The 12,374-nt window shown below is 42.3% G+C and overlaps 1 protein-coding gene across 4 annotated transcripts in view; it reads right to left on the bottom strand.

The window, feature by feature from the left end:
- The window catches only part of SGPL1 (sphingosine-1-phosphate lyase 1), a 32,328-nt gene that overhangs the window by 12,876 nt on the left and 7,078 nt on the right, over window positions 1–12,374 (bottom strand). For 2 of the 4 annotated variants that reach the window (XM_040607120.1, XM_040607123.1), the window contains exons 2-6: window positions 10,448–10,613; window positions 8,456–8,523; window positions 6,361–6,508; window positions 4,505–4,584; window positions 2,857–2,985 (exon numbers count right to left, since the gene is read on the bottom strand). In XM_040607120.1, coding sequence (XP_040463054.1) covers window positions 2,857–2,985; window positions 4,505–4,584; window positions 6,361–6,508; window positions 8,456–8,523; window positions 10,448–10,613 — 591 coding nt within the window. Of the gene's footprint in view, window positions 1–2,856; window positions 2,986–4,504; window positions 4,585–6,360; window positions 6,509–8,455; window positions 8,524–10,447; window positions 10,614–11,246; window positions 11,384–12,374 lie in introns of all 4 variants that reach the window. The other 2 variants (XM_040607121.1, XM_040607122.1) reach the window with 2 other exon arrangements.

Here is a 12,374-nt window from a genome sequence, read left to right as displayed (position 1 = left end):
TTTTGGTATTTATTAAAGATACTGGAAAACCTTCAAAAAGGAAGCAGGTGACTGCTCTCCAGAGATCCTGCTTTGGGAGATGTCCATGTGACACAAGGCAGGACTGTGCAGAGATCCCCAGGCTGCTGAAAGCCCTGGGAACAGCACAAATGTGTCATCGTGCTGCTTCGCCCAGACTGAGCAGTAGAGTGTTAGCCCCACAAAATGCTGTCTTGCAACATATCATGGAAATTGGAGCACAGAGGAAGTGAAATTACCTCACTGAGCAGCACAGACAGAAACTTTTGGTGTTTTCCACATAGCATAGTTAAAGATACACTCTCCAGAAACACCAACAAGCTCTATCTGCTTTCAAGCACCACCACCAGGCACCAAAATAACTGGACAAGCAGTCTCGGCTGCTTCAGTCCAGTCAGTAAAACCAGTGGACAGGGACCTGGCACTAAGACACTGCTTCTCAGAGATGGCAATAATGAAATTCAGAAAAAAAACATTTGTTTTAGTTTTCAACACTGCAAAAGTTGAATCAAGTAAACCAGAAGCATTCTCAGTAGTAAAAGCCTCCTGAACAAATCAAGTTAAAAATAAAGATAACTCACAGCATTGCACTCTCCCTGGTTTAGCCATCTCTGTTATACAGCCTCGCTGGTTACTGAAGGGTAACTGCATCAGTCTGAGGAACGTCCTACAGCAGGGCCTTCCAGAGACAGCAAGTATAGCGTCAGTTTGAAAAAAATGCTTTCTGTAAATGACTATGTAACTGTCCAAGCCTCCAGAAATAATTCTGAAATGTTAATTCTGTTTTGGGGAGAAGAAAATAAGAGAAGTCTTTGAGCCCAGCTACTTAAAGACCATGTGACCTCCATATATACACCCACATCTCTCCATCAATGATTAGCAACTCTAGACACTTCACAGTCAGGAAGGGCAATGTGGGAGGAAGACTAAAAGTCCACTGGAGAGACTTGTTTGGACAAGATAATTATAGGGATGCAATTAATCTTCTGTTTCTGGCCAATCAACTTTTCAACCACCCCTCTCACCCTGCAAATTTGACTGTTCAACCAGTTAGAGCGTAACTCCATGGCAGGTTGCACGCATCACCCTTTCCTTTGCTTCTGTTGGAATCTTAGTCATGGGTTTGTGGCACAATGCTCAGAAGACAGAGAGAAAACCAGGATTCCCCAGAGAGCATTTGTGGACATCTCACATTGGCCATGATCACTGTCTTATTGTTTTGGAGCAGTTTTTCACCTGTTCTGGACTTCTCCTCTTGGGTAATTCTACTTTTAAATTTCAGTGGAAGAGCACACAGGGCCAAGGTTCACACTTTCACAACAATGCTTTACGTAACAAAAATTGAACATACACGTGGCAGGCTTCAGCAAGCAAAGATCTCCAAGCACAAAATAAGTGTAACAGAGCTATCTGACTGTTCTATCAGTTGACATCTCAACTGTTCATAAAGATGAGTTTCAACAGCTTTAGACCCAACCTCTACCACACTCCAATGATAATCTCACCAGTGTTCTCAGCACTGCAAACGACGAAGCAGATGAGGTCAGGTTAAATACTTTTTATAAGCAAAGCAGGATGTTCCCTCTCTAAACCTGAAAGTAGCACAAGGAATACAGTCCAGAGCAAACAAGTCAGGTCACAGGGTACAACCTCCTGCTATCAACAGCAATCACATCTTATACTCCCAGACACTGCACAGTCAAGTTTCATGTTCGATCCAGCTGGAGTTTAGTCCCAACTACACCCACCATAATAAGGTAAGTACTAGAGTAGCCTTAACACAACCAAGTCTCCAGTTGTCAGACTAAGCCCATTCAAGGCCAGTTCACCTCATAAGCTCTTGCGTCAACACTGCCTTCCCATATTGATCTTCAGCCATTGCTAGCCTTCTCCCTCCCTAGCATACTTACAGACAGCAATCATCTCATGCCCAGTCTCTGAAAAATCTCATCTGGATTCTCCTCAGAAACAGAACTACTTCTTTGCAAGTTATTAAGCAGCCTGTTTGTACCCCACTTGCATCTGACTGCCATGCTAGGAAATAAGACCTTGCGGTCCCACATACCATGTAAACAGGGAAGGAATTTGGCCTATGGAAGTCAGGATCCTTACCAAAAAGGTAAAGCAAGAGAGAGGAGCCTAAGAACCCATGGCTTATTTTCATGACAATAATTCACCATGCAACTTCACATCTTTTGCTCTTTGATTAACTCTGAAAGCATCAGTTTAAGAACACACATCCAGACTCTTGCTAGGAACTCTATCAAGGCTTTAAAATTGGTTTCCACTGTAGTACAGTGGAAGGCCACATAAGCCTGGAAAGACAGCTTTCCAGCTGGACAGATGACAATACGTGCCATGCCTGCTTGATCACCAACACTTCAAGCTGCTTGTTGGTGACCAGCCAGCCAGCCAGCTGGCCCTGTTCTCAATCTTAGCGTTCTGGCAGGCTCACAGATTTCCAGTTCAGAGATTAAGACTGAGGGGAGCTACTCGAAGTGACACTGCTCTGTTCGCCATCCCACACTGACAACCAGCCAGGCTACATTAAACTGGTTCTCTTTTTCCAAATGCCATCAAGCCTGTATCATTTAAGAGGATGAAAAAAAGCTGAAGTAAATGGCCTTGTCTAGAAAACTACTTCCTCAAGTTGAATTGTCTCTCATAAAGCTCCACCAAGCAGAGCAAGTAGCAACCGTCTTCCATTCAGCTATGTAGACATGACATATACAAGAATGAGCTTGACCTCAGTCTCGTCTGGATAGCAGAATGTACATTCGCACTTGAAGTCAGAAATATCCAAAATGGTCAGGGGACACTTGAAGACAGGCTACTTACAGCGCCACAAGAGTTGGGGCCCCCGTTGAAGAGCGTACAGGCAATCCTTACTACTTCTGCTTCCATCTTCCTCAAACCGGGGAATATATCTGGATGGAGAGGATTACTCCAGGCAAACTCTTCATAAACCTTCAGAAAACAAAGACAGAAACTTAGCCTTGCAGGTGAAGCACTAGATTATCAGTGCAGATTCAAAAACTCACCCTACACACTGTATAAGCGAGTTAGCTGTCTTTAGTTGTAACAATACTGCAGATCTCCTTGGACTTCACTCCTGCTTTAAGTAAATACTACAAGCTGAGAAGCTACAGCTAAGGGGTTAAAAAAAAAATAAATCTTTTTTTTTTTTTAGGGCATTCTGGCCTCTGGAGTGATTCTCTAACATAGCAATATTTCTTGTTGCAAAGGGAGGTTTAATCATTCAGCTATCTTTAAAAAAGAACACAATATGCACCCTATGATTGGTTTACACAAAGCAGGCCAAAAACTCACTTTGTAGAACTAGTTTTCAAGTCTACTATTAAAGGCGAATTCTAAAGCAGCGAGAAAAGCACAAATGTCCACCCACACTGCAACAAAAGTGGCCGTGGAAACCAGTATTTCATGCTCGTTCTGCAACCACGAACTCACAGGATAAGACTGGAACAGGCCAGTTCCGACCTCCTGCAGTCAAGATCAAAAAGCAACTGCAAGGATGTTAAAAGAAATACAGAAGAATAAACCAGCGAATAATCAGCACGAACAGAGGGAATGTTTCCACAACACTCAGTCCAAGCTGAGGCCCCTCTAGAAAGTCTGCCCTGAGCTTTACATTCCCCCAGAAGTGGCAAAGAAAATGTCAACACAGAAGAAAACAGCAATAGCAACCACCAGAGCTCATTACAGCTGTTATAAAAGCTGTTCCCAGGAGCAACAAGGCTAGACTTCCCTTTCTAGCAAGAAAATTCTTCAAGCGGATATATTTGAAAACAGACCTTTGGGCTGTTTACATTATTTTCCAGCCTTCTCAAAGGCAAAAGTTTCTGAGTAGGTAAACAGACCTAACAAAGACAGCACTGAAGGATGCCAGTGCTCCATTGTTGTAAGAGTTGGACCGCACAGTAATGCCAAAAAACATATTACAAACTTCTTTTTTGCTTAAACCAAGAGGAACTTAGTTTTGCTCAGCGAAGCTGTTCCAGTCCAAAGGTCCCACAGCCTCCCAGTGACAGGACAGCCAAGGATGCTTTCACTCTAGTCAGCAGCAAAGGCACATCTGTCAGGAGGTTTGCTGAAACTGATCTATGGCAATTTTATCCCTCCTACCATTCCCTGAATTACAAGGTCAGTACCAGTTTCCAGTTCACTTGTAACCAACTCCCTACTTTCTTACTCAAAACATCTCATTTGATTGGATCCTAGACATCTCTACATGGTGTTTTCACAGGGACAGGCACTCGGCCAGCTCTACAGTGCCCGAATGCTTTGCTAATAATTGCCCTTCTGCCTACATTTACCCTAGGCTCTGTCTTCACAGCCGAGTAGTCTTAGTTTCAGATCTTCCCTATTTAGTTTGAAAGATGCTGGAACAATGTTGAGAGGTTTCTGGTCACCCTGAAGATGCCAAGGATAGCTACAAAGATGCACAGTTAGACTGCTTGCACTTTACCTTCACTAGCAGACAGGTGAGTTTCTCTTCACCACTGTACACAGTCCCAGAGACCTTCCCGTCCTGCCAACGTACACCTCCTGAAAGGGAAGGAAAGCATACTGCCTGCAAACACAGCCAATCACAGAAAGCACGTAGAAGTGCACAGAGAAGTCCCCTTACCAGTTCTGCAGATGAGGATTCAGCTTTTGAGATTTTACTGATGAGGAACAACTGTGAGTTTTGTGCCACAGAGAGAGCCGTGTGACACTAAGCCTTTGGCATTGTGTATCCCGTGAACTTTGCAACAGACAGCACATAAACAACATCTAGCTGCAGCAAGCAGTTATATTAATAATGTAATCCACTTAATCCCCACTCAGTCTCCCCAAACTGTTCTCCAACCAACTGAACTCTAAGGTGACTAAAGTTAGAGCCACTTTCAAAGACTACCCATCACCACCATAAGCCAATAAGAGATAGACATGCCAAGCTTCTGCTAAAACATACAGTGCCGGGCACCTCAATTCAATTTCACCTAAAAATATGCCGCTGAAGCTTTAAAAACTGAAAGCAGGTGAATGGAACACCATCAGCAGCACATCCCACTGGAAAGTGTTTCAACCCACCACCCAACATGATGGTACTTAACCAAATAACTTTCTTTCTACCTCCAAACACCCCAAAACAGCATATTTCCACTTGTTTGGTTATTTGCTCTCCTAACTGCTAGCCTCCTTCATAAAACTCTGTGGCATCAGCTCTACAAGCATATACACAGTGAACACTGTCACAATCAAACCCCCATTTCCAAGCAACTTTCAAAGGGGAGTGCACATGCATGGGAAGCAGGGGGCCACAGGAAAAGAAAAAAGGAAAGAACAACATGGTGAAGGAAGGGAATAATAATTTTAGGGAAACAGAGACAGAAGCTACATAAGCAATACACAAAAGCAGAAAAGAGGGAATTGTTATATGATACTCAACTGTGAAACTGTGTATTTCTGAATTTGGAGTGGATGCACTGTTCTAGCAGAAAATTCAAGGCATTTCTCAAATTTGGGATAGGAGCAGGGCAGTCGTTATCTTCTCCTCTGGACAGCTGGTCACCCAAATTTGCTCATTAGGATAACAGATATGTGAATCAGGGTGGAGATACTTACATGAGTGAGGAGACTCAAACACTGCTTATGTGGACTCAAACCAGAAGAACATGATGACTTACAACATTAAGCCTTCCTTAAATAGCTTTTTCAAGGTGTAAACCATTATGACTTCGATTAAGAGACACAGTCTTGGAGATTCCCTAAAAAACCTGCTTGAAAGCGTGGTGGGGTTTTTTATTACAAGGATTCCCTGGGGCTTCACAGAAAACATTTCTAGCAAAAGCTGAACATCAAGACAACTACTTAGAAATGTAGTAAAAAACGCATTCAAGTAACTTCATATTTCGCTTCTCCTCAGCTCTCCCATCATCAGACTAGAGCAGGGGTCCTCAAACTTTTTAACCAGGGGGCAGGCAGTCATCTGCGGCTGCTTGGCTTTCCCCCCTAACCCCTGGCGGGGGGTGGGGTGGTGGGTGTGTCTGTAAATACCAGGGGGCAGATTAACGACCAGGCCGTAGTTTGAGGACCCCTGGTCTAGAGTTCTTGGGGAAGGAATTTCAATGTAAATACTCTACTTGAGTATTAGAAGTCACGAATACTCATCTTGGTCACTTCCAGAAGGAAAACGGACAAAAACTTGCAAGCAAATAACATCAGGGAAGAAATATTTAAGATGAAACCATAAGCAGGAGTCATTAGAACTCATTTAAGAGAGTAAAGTTAGGTCTATGAAACAGACCCACCTCTGCTGCAGTAGACTCGCATGCATACCTTTTGAGCTGTACTCTTTCATCTTCTCTAGTACTTCAGGCTGACTCATGCCTTGTTCCGGCAGTGCTTTGATATAATCCTTTTCATCTTTCAGGAAGGATAAACTGGAAGTGACATCATTCAAGGCTTCATCAATCTTCTTTTGAATCTAAAAAGAAAGGAAAACCCCATCAACAATGGTGCTGGCCGTATCATAAATAATTGTTGAGTGTATGCAAGACTGAACTCACTAGCTACATCCATACTGTTAAGCAGAATAGATAGGAACTCTTTCAGCTCTATGACCAAAAAGCATAGCAGAGCTCACAGCCACACAGTTCAACTCCTGCCTACCACACTCTCCCTCCAAAAACAAGCTGCCTGGAATAGTGAACTGGCACACACTCGGCTCTAAACCATGCTCATGGGAACTGTCTGTGGGAACAGTAGCTGGCACAGCCCAGAACTATGCCAAGTTACCAGTGCAGGTGTTCATGGAGTCACACTTGGGCCACTGCTCAGCTACATTTCGTTTAACAGCACAGACATTACCACCGCAACATCCAGAGTATGTTCTTCACTGTGTATCAAGGAGCAGTGGGCGCCCTGAGCTCCTTCCTTAATGCCTGAGAGAACAAAGCTAAAGGCAAAAATACTGCATTTTTATCCACGAAACCTTTTTAAGTCACAGTTTTTAATTTGTAGAAGTCTTCAGATGTGTTCTATTTTGTAACTTGTGTCTCCTTTGCCACCACACATACAGTTTAGACACTCATGAGAATAGAGGGAAACAATAAAGAAATCTCCACTACAGACACAGTTAGGAGATTTCTTTCATCCCCCCCACCCCACATTCAGGCGGCCCAGACTTCTTCTCACAACACATTCCAATGGAGAGACTCTTCTTCCAGGCAACACAGCTGTTGGCGTATCATCAACTTTAAAGCCTTTTGGACATTGGAATGCCTCAAAGTCAAGGCCTCCTGTAAGCAACTGATAGGTTATCAGGTATCAGCCTACCAAAGGGCAGAAAGAGTACACATATACAGCACACCAGGAGTCCTCTGGCACAGGAGAGCTTATCAGTGCTAGCCCCGAGAAGCTGAGTCTGGACAACATAGGGACTGCATACAAGGTGCCCAGGTGTCCTTTTCTAACAGGCAGACAAAAACCATAAGCAGAAGAGAACAAGTCATTAGTTCACCTGATCAAGGGCTACTCAAGTCAGAAGGTGAAAGCTGTGGCACTTAACACAACATAAAGGGGGTAAGCTAGTCCCTTCCATAGGGCTGGGGGAGAAACTTGAGAACAACTTCCATGTCCACAGCAAAAAGTTCCTCTTTGCCGTTCTTACCTGGTAAAATTGCCTATAACAGACCCCCAAATCACTGTGTAAATACGCCAACACACCAAGCAGAAATGAGTGCAATCAAGTGTGACACCATCATTTACTAGGTAAAATAGACCAAGCTGTGCATTCTTGATCATTAAGTCGTTAACGTGCTAAAACACACTGATATTTGTAGTTTCAGGGTTTTTTTCAGAAGTAAAAAAACCCATCTCCCAAACACTAAAGCTTGTGTCATTTTAATGATTACACAAACTTCTGGTATCTTTGTGCTATAATGCTAACTACTGCAAATAGGTATCTGAGCTCCAAACCAATCATGGGCAACCATCTGATAAAAAAATTATCCTTCCATGTTGCATAACAAACACCTGACTGTCTCACACTTGCTCAAGAATAAGACGTTGTTTCAGAAGAACAACTCCAGTTCAATGCTGTCCCTTTCTTCCATAAATAATTTTCTTAAAATCTAAGACTGAAGAAGTGTTAGTAGAAAATTCCGTAGCCACTCTTACTGGTTCCTAGTTTGGAAAAAAAAAAGCTGGCATCCACATTTTATGAGAGTGATACTATGACAAAAAGACTAGTTAGAAATTGTATCTTTCATTAAACCAGGTGGCAGTAGACCTTCCAGATCTATATCCCTGCATCATTATGATTGCAGTAACATGACGACAAAGATACACAGGACTGTAAGTTTTCTGAACAGCAAGGTGGGCTGAAACAGAGACCTGGAATAATATTAAGAAAAGTTGTTGAAATACTTACTATAGCCCCAACAAATGGCATTTTTCTCAGTAGTTTAAAGAACTGTTTTTTAGTTCGGGATGTTAAACCTGAAAGACAAAAGTCAGAAATTAACCTAAGATGACTCAAGAAATAAAAAAAAATGGGCTTGGAGCACAATACTTCTGACACAGCCCACGACACAGGCTCAGTATTTCTGATCCAAGCTAAAATAACACAGTGACCAAGGAGACATGGTGAGACTGATGGAAGTGGACCATGCTACAGAAACATCTGACTTGTGAACAGTACCCACCCAAAGGAATAAAAAATCTGACTTGCTTCCTTACTTATAAGGGAACTCACACCTACACGTGGAATTTTACAGGAAACAGAGGTATTTTAGGATTCGCTAAAGGTAAGGTCTCGAGCAAAAATGGAAAATATTGTTTGAAATTATGTTCTGCCTCTTCAAACCAGAACAGTACTGTACCATGAAAACACTCAGGAACATGAAACAGGCTCCCAGACCAAAGAAGGAAATAGCAGTTTAGCCATAACGTGACAAGGATTCTCCCAGTGTCTGGCCGTCTGATAAAGAAAACACATGATGCCAACGGGAGGCAACTCAGGGGGAAGGCGTCAGACAGAGGGAGGAGCAGAAATTCCACCGCAGCCCAAATACTGAAATGACAGAAGCCACTGATGACAAATACCCGAAAACTCCTGGAGCAGCTCTAAAGGCAGGAAGGAAAGCAGGATGACACAGATGCTTTATAGCCACCAAAAATGCCTTTTGACTCCTACAGGCATTCCAACTGAGCACCAGAAGTTACAGGACACAACCAAGAAACAAACTTTAACAATTGACCACTTTGGGACATGGCAATTTTATCTACATTCCCCCCCTCTCCCATATACATATTTCACTTCATATATTTTGAAAAGCTACATAAATAAGGCCAGTAATTAGTTTTGCACATACTGTAGGAGATACTCATTAACACTCTGACAATAACATTTCCATTGCACATTTTAGTGTGCAGTTTTTTTAGTAACTTCCACAGTGAGAGAAGACTGCAAACTCCTGAAAAATTCTATCTAGTGAGATCTTTTAACAGCTAGTCAATACTTTTAAAAAAAAAATACTGTACAACAGCACAAATACTAGCCAAGAAGGTAAGATAACCCTGTACTGAGCAAAAGCTTCATACCATTTTGTTCCTTCCATAGACCTCCCCACTATTCAGCTACTCTCATCTTAAAAAGAAAAAGGCTGGTTGAAGTTCAGAGAGGCACAAAAGTAAACATCAAGTTAAAAACTTGGTTATTTTTAACAAATTGCCACAGGAGTGTAACCCTAAAGCCTACAGGAACTGAAAAGCACCATGTTCTGCTCTGAGGGCAAGGTATTATCTCTGACCATCACAAAGCAAACTGTGTGTTCATCTAAAGAGATGACACTGAAGAGCTCTCAGAATATCAGAAACCACTCAAAACAGGAAGATGCTCCTAAGAAAAAAATCCACACACCACCACCACATGCAATTATCTTGAACATCCTGAGGATGAAACATGCCTCCCAACACCAAATCAAAACCACATCTCCTCCCCCAGCAGGAAAGGAAACAATCAAGAGCAAGAATTATCCAGATACTTTGCACCAGTGGCTAAGTTCACAAGAATCCAGCTCTCTGATACATTTTCCCAGGTTTTGAGCAAGAAGAAAGTGTTGTGACAAGTAAATGCTGTAGCCAAAATCAAAAGGAAAACAAGAGGAAAGGAAGGAGATGCAGGCATATTCCAGGCTGGCCTACCGCACCCTCTGAAGAAACGGGGTGAATGTTTCATTGATCAGACAGGCCTTGACCTTAATTTGGAAGAGGGTTGCGTTCATACTAGTTGACAGCAGAAATTCTGTTTTAGGAAGTGTTTGGCTTTCTTTTATCCTCTTTCCTTCCTCAATTTAGGAACAACTCTGCCCCCTCTCCCTTCCCCCCAGACGTAAGAAAATCCCCTCTTTCAAATACTTACTTTCAGGCTGGAAGAGGAAGCCATGCAGCCATACACTTAAAAGTGTTGAAGAAAACGTCAACCCAACCAGTTGCCAGGGTTCAAGTCCATCACACTGGGCATTCACAAAGCTTGTTGCTTTCTCCCAATACATCTGGAGGATTTCCTTGTAGGGAATAATGGCATCCTGCACAAAGGAAAGTAAGAAGGATATTGAGAAAAGTTCAAATGCACACAAATAGGGCATCAGAAAGTGCATGAGTCTATTGCATATTAAAATGGTGCTTTTCAGTATGCAGACCCCATGCTTTCCTTAATTCCTGTAAACCGAACAGGTAGGAGATAGTTGTCATTCTCTTTCTGTCAAGGGCCACCGTTAAAAATACACATCTTGAGAGACTTCAAATATTCAGAGAAAAGTGCCAAGGCCAGATGACTAAGATATGCAAGATATTCAAGACTCATGACAAGATCTTACTACAGTCCAAGAGAAGCAACTGTGTTAATATTTTTTTTCCAAGGAATTATCAGGATTCCTTGGAAAGGATTCAGCAAATGAAGACTGAACTACTACAATACATCCACCAGAAAGAAGCCACTCTTCATTGGGTACCATCAAAGCACATCTATTAAGTACCTAGTGCTGGATTTTTAAAGATGCAAGCACTCAGCAATTCCTTAACATATAATTAGTACGTTCCATACAAAGGGAGGACGAAAGAGACAAACACTGTTGCTGCCAATATAAAAAACAGAAAACTGATGCAATAACAATTACAACGTCAAACTACCAATTATTGCTGGGACAGAGCCCAAGTACCTTAATCAATAGCTTCAAAGCACGCTCTCTTCAAGAGTCTCAGAAGAACAGGGTAGGGAAAACCGGACATGCACAAGGGAAAAAGGCCACTTCCCCCAAAACAGAGGTCTTTGTTACAATTCCCTGGAAAAAGGTTTCTAGAGATAAGAACAATCCAGGTAATCACACCTTGTTTAGAGCTATGATCAAAGATGAGTATTTGGGAGGGGGTCATTGCATGTTACAGACAAAAACTTGTGCATTTTTACTTTAATTTTTTTAAAGCTTTTTCAGCTGCCCCCAGAGAGCTCTTCAAATCCTTCTGGCCTTTTAACCTACCATCAAGCTTAGTTCTGACCAGTTTTGTTGGGGAATTTTCTGGAGGGATCTCCAGCTCTATGAAGTTTCACTTTCCAAACACCACTGAAAATACATGGGACCGTTCAAAAGATTTGTTACTAAATCTTGAAAGGAATACATCCTTGATACCTATGCTGCCATACTCTTAGTGGGGTTAGAGCAACTTGCAAAGACAGCTATAAATAAACTGCTAAAACTTTCCTTCCCATGACCCTTTACAGATCTCACTTTCAGGTCACGTCAGCAACAGAAGCAGTATTTAATTTTTTTTAAGGTCACCTTTAGGGGTAACGTGTCATTCCAATACAACTGGACAGGCTACAAAAAAGCCTGAAAAATCCACATTCTTCCAAATAATCAACAGAGGAAGGCAGGATTTCCTTACCGAAAAAACAACGCTAATGAATGCTCACTACTTTGGAAAAGCAGCAAAATGAACATCGTGAGAGAGTTTAAAAATATTTAAGCAACCCAAACATAAAGCTAAAAAATTCCAGCAAAACAGCAGTGTCAATCCATTGCAGAGGACTAGTATCACCCCTGCTGAGCACAGGCTGAAGGGGCACAGACTAAACTGGGCAAAACCAGGTCTCCTCATAAGGAGCAGTACCCAGCTGTAAGAAGTCTAACTAGCACCCATCTGCCTAGCAAAAGGCAATTTAAAAACACACCAACTACTTCAGCCTTGAAAACAAGGCAGCCACATAAATCGCTGCAGTTAGGCAATGTCCTAGCTAATACCCAGTCCTCCAGTCCAGTCACCACAAAGCTGATTTAACCCTAGAATTT

The sequence above is a fragment of the Falco naumanni genome, chromosome 9 (assembly GCF_017639655.2).
Source record: "Falco naumanni isolate bFalNau1 chromosome 9, bFalNau1.pat, whole genome shotgun sequence".
NCBI lineage: Eukaryota > Metazoa > Chordata > Aves > Falconiformes > Falconidae > Falco > Falco naumanni.
This window is presented reverse-complemented; position numbering and strand designations above follow the sequence as displayed.